This window comes from Thalassophryne amazonica, chromosome 5 (genome assembly GCF_902500255.1).
Source record: "Thalassophryne amazonica chromosome 5, fThaAma1.1, whole genome shotgun sequence".
NCBI lineage: Eukaryota > Metazoa > Chordata > Actinopteri > Batrachoidiformes > Batrachoididae > Thalassophryne > Thalassophryne amazonica.
This window is the reverse complement of record NC_047107.1, coordinates 48,949,033-48,972,073: the sequence shown is the minus strand read 5'-3', so window position 1 is coordinate 48,972,073 and position 23,041 is coordinate 48,949,033. Positions and strand designations below refer to the sequence as shown.

Below are 23,041 nucleotides of genomic sequence, written 5' to 3'. Positions count from 1 at the left end.
CGATTTGGAGCTTTGCTGCATCAATTTTTTTCCAGCAACTGTGAGAGACCTCCAGGTGGACACCGTTCGGAAAATTAATATGGCTTTCAGGGACGATTTTGTGGGGATTACACAGATTAAGGAGTGTTACTGCTGCTTAAAAGACCGCCCACAGCGTCTGAGAGTGCGCCGCGCTCCGAGCGCCGATTGACAGGCTCAAATCCCGCTGAAACAAACAGATCATTTCCAACGTGAAGGCTTTGTTGATCCGGGACGTCGTCTGACTTCCACAAAAAAGGCAGAAGGTGTGGACATCAGCACTTTTTCGGCACATTCCAGTGTTACAGGAGTTTTTTTCATGGAAAGAAAAGCGGAGGGACACGCCACGGAGCCGTTCATTACGCGGCACAAAACCACCTCGGTGTTGGTCTCACAGGACGGCTTTCAGGTGGATTTCAGACGGCTGTCGGTTGCTTTTCAGTCGTGTGTTTATCCGAGAAATTGAGCATGAGTTGGACATGCCCCAACATGTCCTGTGAGGCTTCATCACGGCGTTGCTTTGCGCCATGCGGCTCCACCGCAACGCGCGGAACTCCTCCACACGTCTGTCTCAATGTGCCGAAAAAGTGCTGATGTCCACGTCTTTTCACAATTCCTGTGCTAGTCAGACGACATACCGGATCAAGACAGCGTCCAGTTTAGAAATGAATGGCACATTCCACTGTTACAGGAGTTTTTGTCATGGAAAGAGGAGCGGAGTTCCGCGCGTCGCGATGGAGCTGCATGGCGCAAAGCAACGCCGTGATGAAGCCTCACAGGACATGTTCTGGCGTGTCCAGGCTCATCCACAATTTCTCGGATAGTCACACGACTGAAAACCCACCAACAGCCATATGAAATCCACCTGAAAGCCATCCTGTGAGACCAACACCGAGGTGGTTTTGTGCCGCGTAATGAACGGCTCCGTGGCGCGTCCCTCTGCTTTACTTTCCATGGAAAAAACTCCTGTAACAGTGGAATGTGCCGAAAAAGTGCTGATGTCCACGCCTTCTGCCTTTTTTGTGCAAGTCAGACGACATCCCGGATCAACAAAGCCTTCACGCTGGAAATTATCTGGTTGTTTCAGCGGGGTGTGAGCTTGTCGATCGGCGCTCGGAGCGTGTCGCGCTCTCAGACGCTGTGGGCCGTCCTTAAAGCGGCAGTAACACTCCTTAATCTGTGTAATCCCCACAAAATCGTCCCTGAAAGCCATATTAATTTTCTGAATGGTGTCCACCTGGAGGTCTCTCACAGTTTCTGGAAAAAAATTGATGCAGCAAAGCTCCAAATCGTTCAGACATTTATTCGCAATAAAAAATAGACGAGAGGGGTGGACCACTGCTCACACAAAGCCTACTCACAGGCGAATGACGCAACCGACAGGCGTGAAAAAACTCAGGCATGCACACGAAGGTTCAAGTTTGGCTGATGCAATCACACGTGATTCAAATCCATATGGTTTTTGAAAAAAATAAAGAGGTCGGATACTTTTCTCACAGACCTCGTATATAGCGCTTTTCCCTCTGCATCAGACGCTCTTTTACAAATAATGCCTCACATTACAAGTACATTACAAGGTACTGACTGCACACTGGGAACAACTCAGGGATTAAGGACCTTGCCCATGGGCCCTTAGTGATTTTCTGGTCAGGCTGAGATTTGAACCGAGGATCCCCTGGTCTCAAGTCCAATGCTTTTTTTTTTTTTGCATGGTACAATTGTGGGTTAACTAAGCAACTGCTAAGATCACTAAATGCAGCAATTGCGAATGTGCAAAATTAGTCTTTGATCTGCCTTCATCCCATTAAATCTGGTTGGGTTATCAAGTGAAATATGGTAGACTTCTGTAATTTAAGTTGCAGAAGTTCATATTTGGATCCCTGATTGCTTTCTGAGACACACCCACTTAGCAGCAGTCCTACACAGTAAAATCACCAGTGTAAAACTAACACTGGCAGTGTTAATTTAACACTGCCAGTGTACATATGGTCCTACTCTGGCCAGAGTGGGACTATATGTTCACTGTCAGTGTTAATTTAACACTGGTGATTTTACTGTGTATGTTCCCTTAAATCTCTACTGCTTTCAATGCTAATTTTATCTTTCCAGAGGGAGAGCGGCAAGAAACTACTTACTTCCACTGAAAGCAGCAGACACAGAAACAGTTTTGTTTTGTTTTTGTTTTTTTGTTTTATAAAGAAACTTAAAATGCTTTTATTGATTGATTGATTTAAGTGTGCATCACCTCAGTGTCTGTGGGGTACTATGGAATACAAAACTTTGATATTTGTAACTACAAGTGATACAGATGTTTTGTCATGCTTTACTTTGCATCCTGATATTTAGAGGCTAAACAAATGGTTTTTGCTTCTACTTCTACCAGTTTGACCTTGCTTACCTTTGGCAGTGTGACCTAAATGAATTCCAGTTTTCTGTCAATATGGGTCACATGTGTTTAAGCTGCACCTGATCAACACCTAAATCCTCTACATTTCTCCCCCAATGCAGATAATCCTCAACTCCATGCACAAATACCAGCCTCGTCTCCACATTGTCAAGGCGGACGAGAACAACGGCTTTGGGTCGAAAAACACCGCCTTCTGCACACACGTGTTCTCTGAGACCGCCTTCATTGCTGTAACATCCTACCAGAATCACAAGGTGAGTTTAAAGTAAGGCTCACTAACAGGGGGAAAAAAAAACACAAAGTGCATAAATTCTCAATATGAAATGGGAGTGTGGTCATTTCTCAAGTTATATCCTAATATTCAAACTTTGTATATAAATGCAACAAATTGAAATTCTGAAAAAGTCCCCTGTGTGCACTAGTGTTACAGTAACATCGTGGTTCCCCCAAAGCGCACACAAACATGTACATGAACACTCACTCTTTCTTTGTTTGTAATACTGCCTATATTTTGCATCCAGAAATTCAATTTGCGTTGTCAGTGTTTATGTGTATTTATACCCTGTATTTGTAAACATGTCTGAAAATAAATTGTGTGTGTTTGTGAGTATGTGCCTGGGTGTGAGTGTGGGGGAGTATAGGTCTGTAACAATGTGTTGCGTTCCCTTGATCTATGCTGATCGAGTGTCCTCAGGTCCACCGAAAGGCTGCAACCTATTCTGCTCAGTAAACCTAAATGTGATTATATTTCATTGTACATGATTAATTAAAAATGTTTAAACAGTGCGTAAATAGATACAGCTTTATTTCTAAATAGCAAAAAATGCTGCTTGTTAAAATTGATGTGTTGATGCCAGTGAACAGCTGTAATTATTAATGTATAGCTTTTTAATGGTGTATCTAACGAGAACCTCAACAATGTTTGACTGTTTTTATGTATTGTACAATTCAAATATAATGATTTACATCAAATATACAGTACATGAAAGAAATTTCATTGCTGTATACTGGAAGAAACAACTTCTGTAAACAAGGCTATACAGTTGTGAACATTGATACCAAACTATTTAGTTATATACAGTATGTACTTTAAATTGAACTGTTGTGTCTGTTAACATGATCAGAATGGTTTAAAAATACTGCATATCTGTAATGAAACGATGCATTTTTTTTGACATTATTGTTAGTTATTATAAATATCGTTATAGGATATACAGTACTGTGCAAAAGTCTTAAACACCCTAGTTTTCCTGTGTAATTGTAGTTATTTTCAATCTTAGTATGTATGTAAAATAACACATTCAAAGTTATCAAATGTAAATTTTCTAAATAAAAAAATTAAATGTCACAGATCATGTCTATTTGTTGAAGAAAGCTGTATATTAAAGATAATAATGGGCTTTTTCAGGTTAATAAAAATCTAGATTACTTAGTTTCTACAAAGTCACAAATGGAGGATCATGCCATAATTCTTAAATTACAAATTGGTTTGTACTGTTCTTGTTGTTTTTATTGTTGTTGCAGTAGTCAAAAGTCATTTCTGATAAATTAGATGTTGAGATTATTGCCAGTTCACTGGGCAATTAAATTTTGTCAAAATAAAGTGTAAATTAATCCAGTAATTCACAACACGAACTGTTAACACGCAGCTTCACTAATTGAGATTTTATTATCCTCTTGATCTGGAGGTTCATGGCAGCAGAGGTTGTCAGTCTTCTCAACACTTCAGAGTTTGTTTAGCCCTGAGCTCAGCCCACTTGTCCGTTGCATGAAGGACCTTAGCCGAATGAAATATTGCAAAATGTTTTCCTCCATGACATCATGAAGGAAAGTCTGAAGGGTTAACATCAAAGCTTCTAGCTTTGGACCCCTAAAAGCTTTGGCCTGAAATCCTTAAACCCAGCGACTGTTTGGATAAACTGTTTATTCTGTGTCAGCTGGCGAGAACACTGTCCATTCCGTTACGAACAGCAGCGGCTGAGGAATGTTGGCCGTCCGTAGTCTCACTGCTTTTAACATCATTGCCTCTGACTGATAGTAAACCACTTATTCTGAGTGAATGAAAAGAAGCTTTAAAAACTGTGAGTGAGCACCCAGAGGGCCATGTGTGTGTCCATTTTGCTTCTGTCTCTGCCCGAGTTAAAGGTCGGCTATGTGTTGGTTTTTTCTTTCAGATTACTCAGTTGAAGATAGAGAACAATCCTTTTGCAAAAGGTTTCCGAGGCAGTGATGACAATGAGCTGCACCGCATGGCCAAACTACAAAGGTGAGCTCAGATTTGTGTTCCACCATCCATGGGTAACTCTTTCTCTCACTCCACCCCCATATGCAGCAGCACTATTTGGAGGAATTCAGACAGATCATCTAATCTTAATCTTGACTTCATTTTAAAAAGGTGTCAATTTAGGATTTCTAATGACCAGTTTTAACAATTTCACATCCTATTGTGTGTTTGTTCTTCTGACTTGAACCTAGTGGATAAACTGTGTAGGCAATAATTTTTCCTACTTTAGTTCCATTAAATCTGTGATGTTTTTTATTTACTTTTTATTGAAGAATTTTAACATTTTTACAAAAACAGAAATAGGAACATGAACAGTGGGGGTGGGGGCACCTTTTAACATAACATCATCTTTTTTAACATAGCATCATCATCAATAACAGCAGTCATCGATATTTAAACAGCAGCATTACGTAAAGTCAGGTCTTATAGGCTTGACATATTCTGTCCATTTAGACCAGGTTCTATAAAATTAGTCCATTTGCAATTTTAGTTGAAGAGACACTTTTTGCGTTTTGTAAATTTCTTGTGTAACGTCAATCCAGTCAAATCTGTGATGTTTTATGTTTTCAAATTGAAACTTAATTCCTCTGTAGGCACCTATGTATTCAGTAAAAATAATGTAAACAATTAAAAATTATATATATATATATATATATATATATATATATATATATATATATATATATATATATATATATATATATATATATATATATGGGGGGGGGGAGATCCCTGGGCTCTAAATAGGGTAGGGTTTATAAAATAGGTAGCTGACATTTTTCTAGGGTGTTAATAAATTGTGCAAAGTTTCTATAATGAGTTGGAATGGCATGTGAGTTCAGAATGTTTTTAGAACCTTAGACCTCAACAATTTTTAGAAGAGGAACTAAACGCTATTTCCTGTTAATTATGTATTTTTAATGTTAATTTACTCTCTTAATGTATTTATAAATTGTTTAGGTTCTTGTTATCATATACACCCTATTATTGTCATCATTACCATTATTGTCAGTATTATTAATTCTATTTTCTCAGTTGATTTTTAAATGGACAACAATGGAAATAAGTGTTTTCACTTTCTTGTGTCAACCATGTATTTTTATTGTATTTGCAAATATATTATGTACTTAATAAATAGTATCACACACACTTTTAATATAAAGATGACTTGCTACCCCCTGCTGGTAATCCAGAATGTAATTAGCAACATTTGCTAATATCCGTAGTTTTTCCAAAAATATTAGTCCTATCAATGTTCTGTTTTGGCGCCATTCATTCTTGATCCAAAATACATAAGCATACCAAATGGCAAATGTCAGTTCTCCAGTCACAGAGTGTTTGTTTTTTCTGCATTCTGCTGCAATCAGGTGCTTTTCATTTTTGCACATGCACAGAGACAGTGGCAGAAGACATCAAAAGAAATACAATTTCACTGAACTAAACTAACTAAACCAACTGAACTACATCAACACATTAAATCAATAACACTAACAACACTAAACTAACATGAACCACAATAATAACATTTAAAACCTCAAAACCCTGAACTCCCATGGTACATTGCAGCACGATGTCAATTATTTACTGGTTAGCTAAAATTGCTAATTTCTCCAAAAATAGTCCGATCAACATTCCATTTTCGCAGCATTCATCCTTGACCCAAAATACATAAGCATACCAAACGACAAATATCAGCTGACCCCGGTTTTACCGTGATTGAAGCCATACACATGCACGCACACACACAGAGGCCACTGAACCATTATAATATAGATTCTCGGGTTTACAGGTTTTTTTCCATCTTGATCACCCTAAATGCTTTGGGGACATGGATATTATTATAATGTTTTAATTTTAATTTAATGTTTTCAGTGTGGAAGGTTCCTGGTTCAAACCCCACACCTGTCCTTTCTCCATGTAATATGGAGATGTGCCAGGAAGGGCATCCAGTGTAAAAATCAACATGCAGGTCCACCTCCGATCTGCTGTGGTGACCCTGAGTGAAAACATGGGAGTAGCCAAAGGGACTTACTATTATTTGTTTATTATACCCATATGTTTCACCACAATGAAATAATTACATCATGCTAGTCATGAGTGATGAGGACAGATGTGGGCAAAGAGCTGATCCCTGAGACCTGTGTTGCTTTGCTGCTGCTAATATACCAGCAACAGTGAAGAATGGCTACGTGTAGGCCCCGCCCACACATATAATTAGGTCTCAGACCCTGTCTATACTAATCTAGATATTTTCAATAACAGATCATTACCTCTCTGTTTTAACCTCAAATCCACGCTAACCTCTCATTTTCCACAGCTAAAACCAGCACTTTTACAGATCCCACTTTCATGATAATTTTTTTTTAATTGACAGACTTATGGATCTAAAATGTGTGTAGAATGAAGAAGAGATTGCAGATATTATTAATGAGTGGTTGATTTTGGCTTGAAACCACCCTTTACCTGCATGAGAAATACCAGATCAATTAAATTTATCTTTTTTTTTAAATATTCAAAGCCTGTGCAGAAGTGATGTCAAAGAAGTGACACTTTATCCTGGAAGGCTTCTTGTACTTTTGCTGAATTTATTCTCGGATGTCATGGTGCTGCATTACTGCTGTTTGTTCCAGAGATATGGTACGCTTTCAACAGATGTTCACTGTGAGAATTGCCTTTTATTTTACTTTTTTGTTTTAATTGAGAGAGTAATTATAAAGCATTGTGAACACTATTGTGCCGACCCACCGCAGGGCCCTCCTGGCTTTAATAGGTTCAGGGGTAAATGTTTTTTATTTGGTGTTTTGTACACAGACACTGTGCATATTTGACAAAATGGAACAAAATTGCCTCTGCAGTGTCACTAAGAACCTGGAGAAAAAGGGTTTATCTCCCATTCATAATGAGATATTGAAATGTTTTCAATTTCAATTTATTTTCATTTATATAGCGCCAAATCACAACAGAGTTGCCTCAAAGCACTTCACACAGGTAAGGTCTAACCTTACCAACCCCCAGAGCAACAGTTGTAAGACTCCCTCTGAGGAAGAAACTTCAAGCAGACCAGACTCAAAGGGGTGACCCTCTGCTTGGGCCATGCTACAGACATAAATTACAGAACAATTCACAGAACAATTCACAGACGAATATACAAGAAATGCTATTGGCGCACAGGACAGGAGGGTCGCCAACACAAATACAACTCTAATGCTAGACTGCGGTAAACCAGAAAATAGAACATTGCAGTAGTCCAATCTAGAAGAGATGAATGCATGGATCAGGGTCTCAGCATCAGCCATAGACAGGATAGGACGAATCTTCGGTATATTTCGCAGGTGGAAGAAAGCAGTCCTAGTAATATTTCTAATGTGGAGGCCAAAGGACAACGAAGGATCAAAAATTACCCCAAGGTTTCTCACTTTGTCAGTGTGATGTATGACACACGAGCCTAGGCTGAGCGTTAACTGGTCAAATTGATGCCGATGTCTTACTGGACCAAGAACCATCATTTCAGTCTTATCAGAGTTTAAAAGTAGGATGTTTCTAGACATCCAACCTCTCACTGCTGCAAGGCAATCTTCTAAGGATTTTATGTGAACGATACCAGCAGTTATCGGCATGTATAACTGAGCATCATCTGCATAGCAGTGAAAGGTAATCCAAAAACGCCGCAATATGTGCCCAAGGGGTGCTATACATATAAAGGGAGAAAAGCAGGGGACCTAAGGCAGACCCCTGTGGAACCCCAAATTTCATGTCACTAAGGTTAGAGGTAGTGTTACTGTACAAAACACAGTGAGAACGACTGGTCAAGTATGACGTCAGCCATGCAAGGGCACTCCCAGTAATCCCAAAATGATTTTCCAGCCTATCAAGTAGAATATGATGATCCACTGTGTCAAATGCAGCACTGAGATCTAACAGCAACAGAACCGTAGTTGTGTCCGAATCCATTGTAAGTTGTAATGTTAACTTAAGAGATAACATTCCAGCTTTATCAACAGAGCAAATTGGGCAGCTGAACTGGAGAAGGCGGGTAAAGAGAATCTGGATCACGTGGCAGCACTATGGCATGATTACAGAGAGAGTCTTGAGCATGAAACATGGTCAGGGTTATGGTTAGGGTTAGGGGGGTCATGTTGGCTTTGCATCTATGTTGTGCCCTTGGTATGCCAGGAAGCTGAAAGATTTTAATAAGCCAATTGGAGAGGTTGAGACTGAGGCAGGCTGAGAGAATAGGATGGGAAAGAGACTGTGAAGGGGAAAAGAAGAGAGAGAGTTCTGTGTGTGCTGTTGAACTGCTGTGGGGCGAGGGGCTGATCTGAAGTAGTAGTAGTACTTAAGCAGAAATTTATTATTACATGATATTGAAATTGAAATTATAACAAATACAAAATTTTTTGGTGTTTATATTGTTGATAAATTAAGCTGGAAAATGCATATTAACTATGTCAAATCTAAAATGTCAAGTCATTGCAATTCTGCATAAAGCACAAGACTTCCTCTCCCAATATTCTTTGGCTATTTTGTATCATTACTTGTTCCACATATGACATATTGTGTTGAGGTTTGGGGAAACACATGTAGAACTAATACTAATCCAATATTTCTATTGCAAAAGAAAGCTATAAGAATTATCAGTAATAAGCCATATCATGAGCCAACAAATCCATTATTTGCTGGTTTGCAAATTTTAAAATTCTGGGACTTGGTTGATTATATCACAATATAAATTATGTATGAAGTCAAAAACAAACTCCTGCCTAAACATGTCTAGGATCTGTTTAAAATGAGGGATTCCAGCTACAATTTGAGAGGGACATTAATATTTGAGAAACTAAGGATCAGAACTACTGCAAAAAGTCACGGTGTTTTGGAATAATTGTCCTGACAATATTAAGTTACTTGGTACTTTAGTTGGCTTTAAAAGGCTTTACAAAAATAATATACGTAAGCATTATAGTTTGAAAAATTTGGTTTACCATTTTGTTGTGCTTGGGTTTATGTACTGTTGTTCGTTTGGTTGTCTTTTAAAATTCTGGTGCACAGTCTGAGTTGTTTTGTTTGTGCACATTTCTTTTGTATTGTTGTTAGGAGATATATATTTATATATGTATACATTCTTTACTTTCTTTATTTTTTATGGTATAAGGGGAGGGTATCTATAAGCTTTGCTTCTGCCTTCACCCTTTCGGCCACACGGGTTCATTGCACGTTTTTTTGTTTTTTTTTTTTGTGAGTGTGTAATTGTCTGTGTTGTTGTTCTGTGTGCTGAAGTCACACGGATGGATGTGTATTTTTAGAGTGGTGAATTATCTCAGTGTGTGTGTGTGTGTGTGCACATGCAGAGGTACGTGTGAGTGTCGTTAGCACAGGGAAACAAAGATGTGGCCCACTGCCCCTTACATGCCACACTGTTCAACAAGAGGGCGAAGAGAAGGATGGAGAACAGAGGAGTAGAAGAGTGGAAAAAAAATGAAGAAAAACTACAGCAAACACAACAGATCAATCAGTCAAAAAAACAAAAGAACACAAACAAACAAAAACTCACAAGAAAGTACTCATAGATTGCACCACCCAGCTGCCTGATCCCATCAGCTCTCAGAAGTTAAGTTGTCCAGGTAAAACTGGAGTTGCATTGAGAAGGACATCCAGTGCAAAACATGACAAATCCCAGTGTGGATCTACACTGTATCTGCTGTGGTGACCCTGAAAAAACAGGTCAAGACAAACGGCAGCCCAAGATCAAAGTTCCTGTGACCAACAGAAATGTGATGTATGACTCTATTATAATTTAATAGTAAGCATACAGTGATGTGAAAACATTTGTGCACACTTCAGCTTTTACATGTTTGAAATTTTTGTGACATCAGAAAAAATCAGGCTTTTCATATTTAAATTTCTAAAATGATGCCCTTTAAACTCACAGTGAAGTTACATCTTGAATTAAAAGAAACAAACATCTAAAAGCTAAAATGATGGTGTGAATAAATAAGTGCCCCCTCTAGTGTAACATATAAACCATCCAGGCATCTTCAGACAAGTGAGAGGATGGATACATGAACATTACCAAGACACTGATCATGTCTTGGACTTCATTTACCTCAGTTATTAAGAAATACAAACAGTATGGTACTGCATGGTAAATCTGTCAGCAGTTCCCAAATACTAGGTAACGGAGTTGAATGAGGAAAGCCACCAAGACACACATGACAACCCTGAAGATGATATCAGCTGGACCCCCCCCAAAAATCAATTATCTTGTCCTTGGCTGACCATGACTCATTCCACCTGATTACTTTGTTCATAGATGGATGGATGCCCAGGACTACTGCATGTTAAAACAAAACAAAAAAACTAGTCATTCTCAGGACTTTTATTTAAATGTTTTTTGTCTCTTGGTATTTGTCAGTAAGGACTACCCAGTGGTTCCTCGCAGCACCGTCCGTCACAGAGTGTGCTCTAGTGGGAGTCCCTTCAGGGAGGGTCGGGGTCTACGTGGTTCCCCCGAGGTTGCCAGATCGCCCTACGCCTGTGACAGCATTTTGAACGGCAGCAGTCCTCAGGAACTGCCAGGAGCTCCTGCCGCTCACTGCGCACCTCCTCATCCTCACCTGCTGCACGGCCAGCGGCCTCAGGCCTACCACTGCACCAAGAGGAAAGGTGAGATCAAACTGTGTGCTGCTGTCAGTACAAAATACTCAGATAGAAAAACTATGATTTTTAAATCAGTTTCATGCTTTTTGCTCAAGAATTACACGTCCAGGTACTTAGCTGTAAGTGTTGTTAGTGTTGCATCTGCATTACCTTGGTGCCGTTAAACAGAAGGGGTTTAATTCACTTTTGGTTACTGGAAAGATCATCTCAACTTTTATGCTTCTGCACTCGTCACACTACATTAGTTGGACTGGTAACTGTTGAGAAAGCAGAAAAATAATCGAAAAGCATATTTCCATTCACTTTTACATTCCGATATAAGTTTATATTATGAATACTTTATGACTACGTGGTCAGCAATAGTCTGATTATTGACCTTATTTTAGACCACATACTATGTCACACATGTTGCAAAATGCTGTTATAACTCCAGTAGGGAGTCATAGTCTGATTAGGGTGTTGAGGTGTTTACAACACACTTCGGTAATCAGACAAAGATCAGAATACTCCATGTGCCTAACTGGGTTATTGCATGCTTCAATTATGACCTAATTTGGGTTAAGGAAATCAGGTAATGCTGTTTACATGGCAATGTCTTGATCAGGTTATTGTTGTAATCAAGTTAATATTGGAATATTCCTGTATATGTCCAGAGTAGGCATCAACCCTCTGATGCCTTTAATTTTTATGCTAAAATGTGCGTCTTAAGTCTGGACTTGAAAGTCTCCACAGAATCTGTTTTATTGACACAGGGAGATCATTCCACAGAACAGGGGCACGATAAGAGAAAGCTCTATGACCCACAGACTTCTTATTCACCCTAGGGACACAAAGTAGTCCTGCACCCTGAGAATGCAAAGCCCGGGCCGGTACGTAAGGTTTAATTAGGTCAGCTAGGTAGGGAGGTGCCAGTTCATGAATAATCTTATAGACTGGTAGCAGAGCTGCTACTACTCTAGCTCCTGCTACTGCTAAAGTTGATCACTGAGACTTAGCAGCAGCCTAACACAAGTGAGGCTACTTATTGCAGTGTTATGATCTACTTTATTCCTTGTAATTAGCTGCAATAGTTTGCTTAAATTACACTGGTCAGCATGATTTTTCTTGCATGTTTTTCAATGGATTTTGGGTAATTTGGGGGCACTGAATCTGAATCTAGTGTTAGTTTTGCCAGTCACATCATGTTTTTGAGATATTTCTCGGATCAAGCATGGAAGCAAAAGCTGCAGTCTTGCACACCTCTTCTGCACCATAAATGATATTACAGCTCTTGTTCACATTTTGTGAACCTGGTTTAAAAACTATGCTTTTGAAGCTAATTTGTGCATGATTATTGGTGTCAAACTCATGAGTGAATGAGCAACTTTTGCATAATCCATCAATAAGGAACATGCAGATTGTAAAAAAACATGATCTGAGCTCAGATTTGCATTCATCACCCCAAAATGACCCTAAATCAGTTCTCAAAGTCCATGCAAGAAAAATTACTATTATTTTTTTTGTTGACCAGTTTGACAATTATAATTGTCAAACTGAAGTATGTTTGAGTTGCATTTCAAAATAAAAGCACAACTTTTTGCATTGCATTGAGATCTTTGTATGTTGAGAAATTGGGTGTTGATTTACAGAGACCAACATTTCATAGGAAAAAGTGAGTGGACTGAATTTGGAGATTTTCCAAAGGGTTTGTGGATGTCTTTAGCCAGCTTATAACATTAAATGCAGAGAATCACATGCAGACAATGTTCAAATACAGTATATTGAGGTGGAGGGGTGGGGGTGGGGGGGTAAATTTAACATGTGGTTGAGACCTGTTCTGTCTGTCCCACCCAGGTGTTATGCCATTGGCCATAACTGTACATTTGTTCTAACTTCAGATTCTTGAAAGGTTGAAGTTTAAAATTTCTTGGGATTTTTTTATTATTATTATTTTTTGCTTCTGTTTGTAGCGGAGGAGAACTGTTCTTCAGGAAGCCGCCAGCATCAGTACAAGAAACACTTTACTTCCAGCGAGGGCGAGTTGTACTATCACCCCTCCTCATACCCTCCTCCTCCACCACCTGGACTATCAACCAACCCTGGGTTGGGTGTCACTGACGCCCCCTACAGCTCAAACATGGGACAGCGTCAGGCATGCATGTTTGCTGGCTCAGATCCCAGACTGAATGAACTCAGCTGTACTTCCTGGTCTTACACCCGCCCGCTCTCCTCTGCCATGACCCCTGTGGAGACATACCCACCTTATACGTCACATCCTCCCTACAGCTCCAGCCCTCAGGGCTCTCGGCTCAGCGCTTTAGCCCACCAGAGTTCTCCACCGCTGGCGGATCCCATAGCTCACAGTCCTTACCAGAGCCAGAGCTGTGGGCCTCCAGCTGAGAGCTCCCAAAATATTCACAGCAGGCAGCTCAGCCCCCATCACAGAGAGTATCCACGTTACACCCCGAACCTGTCCCCTCCTCTGTACCACACACTAGAGACACATGCACACATCAGATGTGGGGTTCCAGAATGGAGTGCAGTGTCGTAATACAACTTGCAAGACTGATCATTGGACACCGGTTCCTCGTCGGATGCTGTACTGTAGACTAACTACACCTTTGTACCATAATTGTGAAATGTGATCTTGTGCTGTGTTAAGAGGTGTATCATGTAAATGTGTTCAGTGTGTGGTGCAGTGCCAAAGACCAGACATGGACATCCAAATGTCATACAGCTCCAGAGGTTAGGAAACAGAAAGAGGACATATTGTGCAAAATACATTGTTGGCAACCTTTCACAGTTGCATATGGTTAACTCATTTTTTAAAAATCCCAAAGTACTGTAATTATATGTTGAATTTCTACGCCTATAAGCAAAATTTACAAATGGAATGGCCCAATTTCTTAATATGTACAACCCCAATTCCATTGAAGTTGGGACGTTGTGTGAAATATAAATAAAAACAGAATACAATGATTTGCAAATCCTCGTCAACCTATATTCAGTTGAATACACCACAAAGACAAGATATTTAATGTTCAAACTGATAAACTTTATTGTTTTTGTGCAAATATTTGCTCACTTTGAAATGGATGTCTGCAACATGTTTCAAAAAAGCTGGGACAGTAGTATGTTTACCACTGTGTTACATCACCTTTCCTTCTAACAACACTCAATAAGCGTTTTGGAACTGAGGACACTAATTGTGAGTCTCATGAATGAGTATAAAAGGAGCATCTCTAAAAGGCTCAGCCATTCACAAGCAAAGATGGGGTGAGGGTCACCACTTTGAGAACAGCTGCGTGAAAAAAATAGTCCAACAGTTTAAGAACAATGTTTCTCAACGTTCAATTGCAAGGAATTTAGGGATTCCATCATCTACAGTCCATAATATAATCAGATGATTCAGAGAATCTGGAGAACTTTCTACACATAAACAGCAAGGCCGAAAACCAACATTGAATGCCCATGACCTTTGATCCCTCAGGCGGCACTGCATTAAAAACTGACATCATTGTGTAAAGAATCTTACCGCGCAGGCTCAGGAACACTTCAGAAAACCATTGTCAATTAACACAGTTCGTCACTACATCTACAAGTGCAAGTTAAAACTCTACCATGCAAAGCAAAAGCCATACATCAACAACATCCATAAACGCTGCCGCCTTCTCTAGGCTTGAGCTCATTTGAGCTCATCATCACATTTCAATTTGTTTTTGGAAATCATGGACGTTGTGTCCTCTGGACAAAAGAGGAAAAGACCATGTAGTTTTTTACCAGTGCAAAGTTCAAAAGCCAGCATCTGTGATGGTACATGGGCACTAACACACCCCCATACCATCACAGATGTGTAAGTCTTACACATCTGTGATGGCACCATCAATGCTGAAAGGTACATCCAGGTTTTGGAGCAACACATGCTGCCATCCAAGCAGCGTCTTTTCCAGGGACATCCCTGCTTATTTCAGCAAGACGATGCCAAGCCACATTCTGCACGTGTTACAACAGCGTGGCTTTGTAGTAAAAGAGTGCAGGTACTAGACTGGCCTGCCTGCAGTCCAGACCTGTTGCCCATTGAAAATGTGTGGCGCATTATGAAGCGCAAAATATAACAACTGATACCCCGGACTGTTGAACAACTGAAGTCGTACATCAAGCAAGAATGGGAAAGAATTCCACCTACAAAGCTTCAACAATTAGTGTCCTCAGTTCCCAAATGCTTATTGAGTGTTGTTAGAAGGAAAGGTGATGTAACACAGTGGTAAACATACCACTGTGCCAGCTTTTTTGAAACATGTTGCAGGTATCTATTTCAAAATGAGCAAATATTTGCACAAAAATAATAAAGTTTATCAGTTTGAACATTAAATATCTTGTCTTTGAGGTGTATTCAATTGAATATAGGTTGAAGAGGATTTGCAAATCATTGTATTCTATTTTTATTCACATTTTACACAACGTCCCAACTTCATTGGAATTGGGGTTGTAAGAAAAGTATATATTTTGGTTTGTGAAAGATGCTGAATGAGTTGAGAGGGAAAGTGGGTGTATTTAAACAGGCTCTTTCTTATGCTTCTCCCATGTGTGACAAAAACGATGCAATGCTCATATTTAACACTCATGATTGCAATGCCATTGCAATATTGCCTCAGTGATGATACAGCAGTTAGCGAGTGCTTGTGATTAAAAATGCGATAGTAACACATTTCCTGTTGATTTTGTCTGTTTAAAAAATAGTTGTATAAGAACTGCCGAAAACACACATGATATAACACATGATAACAGTCTGCTCCTTGGAGCACAGACACAGTGCCCACGTGCAACACAAAAGGTTGTGGTTCCATGTGGTTGATGCAGAGACAAAGTCAGAATGTTCTGTACACCATCCTGTATGAGCGGTGAGTAGCATATGGACACTACCCCTTCCACAGGGTCTACTTGTTTTTTTGTTTCTTTCAGCTGCGAGAGCTCACTGTCTGAACAGTGCATCAACTGTCACCACCTCACTCGAATTAGAATGATGGAATTATTTTTATGATCTGCATATTCTAGAGTGAGCTCTTACAAATTAAGGTATTTGACGAAGGGTGAGTGTCCCATGTGTGCAAGTCTGTATAATCAAGTGTGGTGGTGTGTATGTTTGTCCAATATATGGCTCATGGCAAAATATGGCATCCCAGATGTGTCACAATATACAAACAATACAGTGTGTTTCTATACAAAACTGAGGTAAGGCATATTCCTATCGGGCATAAACAGACACCAATAGTGTGTGGCAGCTGGCGACATCCTTGTGGTTAACGTGTGAATACATAGTTTGCAGTTTATCAACATTTTTTGAATATTTGCTAAACTCTGTAATAAGCTTTGACGTGCAATGTAGATAATTAAATGGGACATGCGTTAAGCCAACCTCCCATTGCTGATTGCTGCTCGCGCTCTATTTTAATTTGATCTTAAGCTATAAACTGGCATCAACATAACTGAGCAGCCAAATACACATTCAAGCAGAAATGATTTATTTCAAAATACATTCATGAAATAAAAACAGCCATCTGTAAAATTAAAGGTGGATATCACTGCCATCTATACAAATTACACCTGATTATTCATGATTCATGCATCACGATGTGTACTGGCATCACAATGTTTTTTTTTTTCCATGTTCAAGACTTTATTAGTTGCTCACAATGTCCTACAATGCTACTTTTACCACAGATTACATCCTTTTTTAGGCCCCAGTTGGGTATCAGATTTTTTGTTTGTTTGATTGTGGTGTGGGCAGCATGGTGGCTTAGTGGTTAGCACTGTTGCCTCACAGCAAGAAGGTCATGGGTTCGATTCCCACCTGTGACCATTCTGTGTGGCGTTTGTGTGTTCTCCCTGTGTTTGTGTGGGTTCCCTTCGGGTGCTCCAGCTTCCTCCCACATCCAAAGACACGCAGATTAGGTGGACTGGAAATGTTAAAAATTGTCCATAGGTGTGCGTGCAGGTGTGAATGTGTTTGTTTGTCTATATGTGGCCCTGTGACAGCTTGGCGTCCTGTCCAGGGTGTACCCCGCCTTGCGTTCTATGACTCCTGGGACAGGCTGTAGCCCTTCGTGACCCTTAATTGGACTAAGGGGTTGAAGATGAGGGTGTGTGTGTGCGTGTGTGTGTGTGATTGTGGTGTTATTTTTTGTTTTATTTTGTTGTTTGTTTTGTTTTGTTTTTGCACCAAAAAAATACAATTGGTATCAAATATCGGAAATGGGAAGCCAGCTTTATGTTTGTCAGATAAATGCAAACTTTTTGTCACACTTTTGAGAGGAGCTTGAGAACATGAGACACAAAAATGTCTTTCTTTAGGTTGTACCACATCCATGTCTATGGGGTAGGTTTTGGCTACAGACAATCATTTACATTTTTATTACTCTTGGTAACTTGTATTAGCTTGCTGATAAGGTGTAGAATATGATCTTTAAAGGGGTCATATTGTGCAAAATTGTTTTTTATCTACTGTTTACAGTTAAATAGTGTTGGAATTTTAAGTCACAGTTCCTACAATTTTATGACTGGACATGTAGAATTGACACAGTGTGGTGGTGTTGTTGTTGTTTCATTGTTGTTGTGCCTTTTGGTTGTACAGGGTTGCCACAGCAGACAGACTGCATATCAGCACTGGGATTTGGCACAACTCCAGTTTTCGATGGAGAAACACACAGACCCTGGTGTTCCCAAGTGGTCTCCCATCCAAGTACTAATCAGGAACCTACTCGTCACGATGCATTTGACAGCTGATGAGACATAAATAAAAGAAAGAAAAGAGAAAATAGTTTGAGCACTAATATTACACTAATCTGGGTTAATGTTTGCAGGTAAAGTTACCTGCATCACGTCAGCTATAAGTGGCAGACGGACAACCGGATGTTCTACTATTTTCAACGAGAGGTTGAAGGAAAAATTCTGCCATCTCTGGCTGTGACTACAGCAACCATGCACCGCAATGGTACTTGCCATCAAAAGTTTAAAAATTTTCAACTTTTACTGCTTACGACAGCAGCCAGGACAAACAGCATGTTGTTTTGTCTTTAACGAGGAGGAAAAACAGACAGCAAGAGACAGATAAAGTGCAGTCACCTGGCTTTAATCTGGTAAACGTGAATAATGTGTGTGACATTACAGAAAGGAATCATCTATGACCTCACAAAAAGTTAACTTTTTAAGCTGCCATCATGGTCAGGGCTTCTTGTTTTAAATAAAATGCTCTGCAAAATGCTAAAGTCTGTTGTATCTCTGTTAAGTAAATGATAGTCTGTGTTGTTAGCACTGAGAAATGACTGTGCCTCATGTTCTCACCTACAGTCTGCCACTGGAGATGACAGAAATTCTTCTATAATGACTGCTGTGAAGGATTTTCTGTGAACACATTATAGGGATGCGGCTAACGTGACAGTACATGCTAATGTGAGGCCGCATATGCTAATACAAAACCTTTGATGACTACCTCCAAACTTTATCTGTATTGAAACATCCTTTAAAAAGCTTCGTAATATGACCCATTTAACCATCTTCTCCAAACACAAAGACCAGTGTCTTCTAAATGTTTGCACTATTAGGTCAAATCATGAACCATGTTGGGGATTTTTCTCCTCTCAGTGATTCAGTCTCTGCTTTACTGAGGATGTAAATTGTGACCTACTGTCAGTCACAGTAACATTTACAGAACAAAAACATCTCTAACAGTAGTGCCTGAGGGAGGGCTTTTTGTCTTTATAGCGCAGCACCGCTCTACGCTTGATCTCAGTGCCATAGCCCATGTACACATATGTACAGGCCATGTTAGCTCAGTTTGAGAACCTGAGTGAGACAGGCACTGGTAACTGCAGAAATTGCACCACAGACCGCACTACACTAAACACGGCTTCCAGTCCATTCTGGATAGATGCAGAAGTCAGTGTCATACAGTTGTCATAGTTGTCTTCTCAGAACCCCAACTTGAGAAATAGGATTTTCTTCTCAGTGTGATCGATCCAAGGAACACCATCCTAAGTCATGACCGGTCACGACTGAGAACGAAGTATGGTTTATGTGTGTTGGCCAAGTTTGCTTATGAATTATCTTACTGCCCCCCCCCCCCCCCCATATTATTTTGTCAGTATTATAATTGTGTTAATAACTGTGACTGACAGGGGCTTCTCTGGTCCCCTGTCAGAAATGGACCACTAGAATCCTTCTCCTCATTCTCCTCTTTTCAACACAAAACCGTGACACTGAGATTTATTTCCATGAAAGGTTTCTTTTTTTAATAATTGTTCCCATGTAGGTGTTTTACATACAAAGATAAGATGGTGCTCTGATTATGGTCAACACGATTTTTCTTGCATGGAGTTTTCCAACAGATTTTGAGTATTTTGGGGGCATTGAATCTGAATCAGGTGTTAGCTTTTGCCAATCACATCATGTTTTTGAGATATGAAAACATATTTCTCGAATCACGCACCAAAGTAAAAGCTGCAGTCTCGCACACCTCTTCGGTGCCACGAACAATATTAGGGCTGTTGTTCACATTTTGTGAACCTGGTTTAAAAACTATGCTTTTGAAGCTGCGTTTGTGCAGGATTAGTGGCATCAAACTCATGAGTGAATGAGTAACTTTTGCATAACATATATTGCAAAACAAACAAACAAAAAAAAAAAACCCTGATGTGACAGAGGAAATCTGAGCTCAGTTTCAGCACCCCAAAATTACCCTAAATCAGTTCTCAAAGTTCATGCAAGAAATTTTGTTGTTGTTGACCAGTGATCAGTACACAGACAACCATTGTGTGATATGTATTTTTATTTTTGCTGGGTGTGACAGTGAGATGTAAAAACCTCCCTGTTGTTGGGAATTTTTTCCCTGCTACTTGTATTTATTATTTTATGATTTATAAAGTTAGTTTGTTGTTATAGTGATATCAAAGATATTTCCCATTGAATGTTTATTTCCAATGCTATGTTTATCTCCAGGTGGTGATAAATAGTTATGACAAATGAAATTTTCTGTCTCATTTAAACAAAATCATATTTATATAGAAAAATATTACACATTTTAAATATTTTTGCACTCAAAAATTTTTCAGTTACTTTCAGCAGCTGCCAACAACACCCCGCCAAATCAACATGAAAATAATAACCCGTTTTGCCAATACTCACTTTATAGTCAGCCTTTCTTGACTTCAGTGAACATAAATACTTGTTTAATTAAAAAAAGACACCTTTCTTGACCTCATATTTAAATGTTGACAGCACTGTAACAGTAAAAGTTAGTATTTCTAACCTACATTGTTTATAAATGTAACTATTAAAGTCTTTCTAACATTTTTTTTAACATTTAAATTCTTTCCAAACATTTTAGTTGTTGAAATTATTATTATTAGGTAGTATTAGTAATAGCATGAAAACATGTCTTCAAAAGTGTACCTTTAATCTTGGGCTGTTGTGGTGAGGCTGCATCCCCCGTGGATTGCCCCTGGTTTGCTGTTTGAGCAGAAGAATGGGTAATGTTTATTTATGCAGAAAACATGACCAGATTGACAGGTAAGGAGGTTTTGTCAGAGTTTTTTTAACACCATGTTGTCTTCAGAAACGACTTGGGTGCATTTGGGTGGACAAAAAAAAACCAAACAAACAAACACTAGTATTTGTGCATCGGGATCAGCTGTTTTTAGCGAGGAGATACAGAGTGGCACAGAGTTTTAAAGAAAAAAAGCGTAAAAATGTCTGTGTAAAACCATAGCTCTGAGCACCACCGCGCTTTGAGAGACTGTTCTTCAACTCGGAGCTCAGCTGCCCAGTGGATGCAGCTCTGTGCAGCAGCTCACTCAAAGTAGTGTTAAGGTTCTTTAATGTGGTGAGTGATTTCAAAAAGAATTGGACAGGAAATGGACTTCAAAGTTTAGATGTTGTATTGAAAGGTACCTGCAATGTTAGTCATCTAAGCAGTGCTGGGGTCTTTGAACAAACCACATGCAACGTTTGAACAAAGAGCCCAGATTTTCTCTCTGCACTAACTTTTATTCCTGAGTCAAGGCCAGCCCCCATGTGGGCGGTCCTTAGCCTGTTGTGAATCAGTGGCAATGTGATAGGCTGCAAAGCGAAGTAGGTGGGTATAAGTGGGTGTTGTGCTCATGATGCGTTCAAGGTGGTATGTAAAAAATTTTATGGTGTATTTGTATGTCAGCATGCAACAAATCAGAATGTTCCATCATGCTGTTCCACATAGATGCAAATACTTTGGTTTTATCAATTAGACGGCTATAAAAAGCAGTTAGGTTAAGATCAGATAATAGCACCAAATACAAGGACATTTTGGCTATGCACTGAACATTTTGTGGTATGCATCATGGAACACTCTGACAACTCCCCCTATTGACGTGACCTAAGTCAAAAAAGTGAGGTGCAAAAACAAAACAAAAACAAATAAAGACAAAAAAAAAAAAATACAAGCAAAACATGAAAGTAACAAACACCTGAAAGTACATGTAACCTATGTGACCCCCCCCCCACACACACACACATACACACATCTCGTCGGGACACCTGTTTTAAAGCTGTAATCAACCCACAATACAAAAATAATAGTAACGCACAGTGACTCGGAGAAGTAACTTTAATCTGATTACTGATTTGGAAAGTTTGACGTGTTAGATTAAAGCGGTCAGATTAGAGTAACGCGTTGCCGGCATCACTGCTCCTGTGTACATAATGACACTGAACTCCAAATTGTTATGAGTCCAAAACTGATTTAAAAATCAGAGCAAGTAGAATACATTTTTAACAACATTAGTCATATTAAAACATGTTTGGCATTCAAACTTACAAGTGCTCTTCTCATCTTTAGCAATCGGTTCATTCACAAGAAATCCTTTTTGAAAACATATGCTCTATAAATCAAAACACTGCAATTACTTAATCTAGTCTGGGCGAGGGTGGTGGACAAGCGGTTGAGTGCACTTATTTTCAGTGAGCGTAAAGCCCACGCCCTGTTTAGGTCACTGGTCATATGAAGGTCTATATATGAAAGTCATAAACATTTCACAGTCATGTGACCTTATCTCATTCACATAAAATCCTTAGAAGATTGCCTTGCATCAGTGAGAAGTTGGACATCTAGAAACTTACTACTTTTAAACTCTGATAAGACTGAAATGATGGTTCTTGGTCCAGTGAGACATCGGCATCAATTTGACCAGTTAATGCTTAGCCTAGGCTCGTGTGTCATACATCACACTGACAAAGTGAGAAACCTTGGGGTAATTTTATATCCTACATTGTCCTTTGACCTCCACATTAGAAATATTACGAGGACTGCTTTCTTACACCTGCGAAATATAGCGAAGAGTCATCCAATCTTGTCTGTGCCTGATGCTGAGACCCTGATCCATGTGTTTGTCTCTTCTAGGTTGGACTACTGCAATGTTCTATTTTCTGGTTTACCGCAGTCCAGCATTAGGGGTCTCCAATTGGTTCAAAATGCTGCAGCCAGACTTTTGACACTAAGCAGAAAGTTTGACCACATTACACCCATTTTGGCATCTCTTCACTGGCTTCCTGTCCCAGTGAGATCAGATTTTAAGGTTCTGCTACTCGTCTATAAAATTGTTCACGGACTGACACCTCCCTACTTAGCTGACCTAATTAAACCTTACGTACCGGCCCGGGCTTTACGTTCT

General features: G+C 39.5%; 1 protein-coding gene and 1 long non-coding RNA gene across 2 annotated transcripts in view; one reads left to right on the top strand and one right to left on the bottom strand.

Annotated features, from left to right (window-relative positions):
- LOC117510438 (T-box transcription factor TBX5-like) overlaps positions 1 to 14,090 on the top strand; it is a 44,166-nt gene extending 30,076 nt beyond the window's left edge. The window contains exons 6-9 of the mRNA XM_034170133.1: positions 2,527 to 2,679; positions 4,600 to 4,691; positions 11,119 to 11,369; positions 13,313 to 14,090. Coding sequence (XP_034026024.1) covers positions 2,527 to 2,679; positions 4,600 to 4,691; positions 11,119 to 11,369; positions 13,313 to 13,893 — 1,077 coding nt within the window. The 3' untranslated portion in view covers positions 13,894 to 14,090. The remainder of the gene's footprint in view (positions 1 to 2,526; positions 2,680 to 4,599; positions 4,692 to 11,118; positions 11,370 to 13,312) is intronic.
- Positions 12,885 to 21,281, bottom strand: LOC117510439. The gene is made up of 3 exons (XR_004560729.1): positions 21,191 to 21,281; positions 19,230 to 19,233; positions 12,885 to 12,895 (listed from the first exon to the last, which is right to left on the bottom strand). It is a non-coding gene; the product is annotated as an uncharacterized LOC117510439 (long non-coding RNA).
- Positions 21,282 to 23,041: the final 1,760 nt, after the last annotated feature.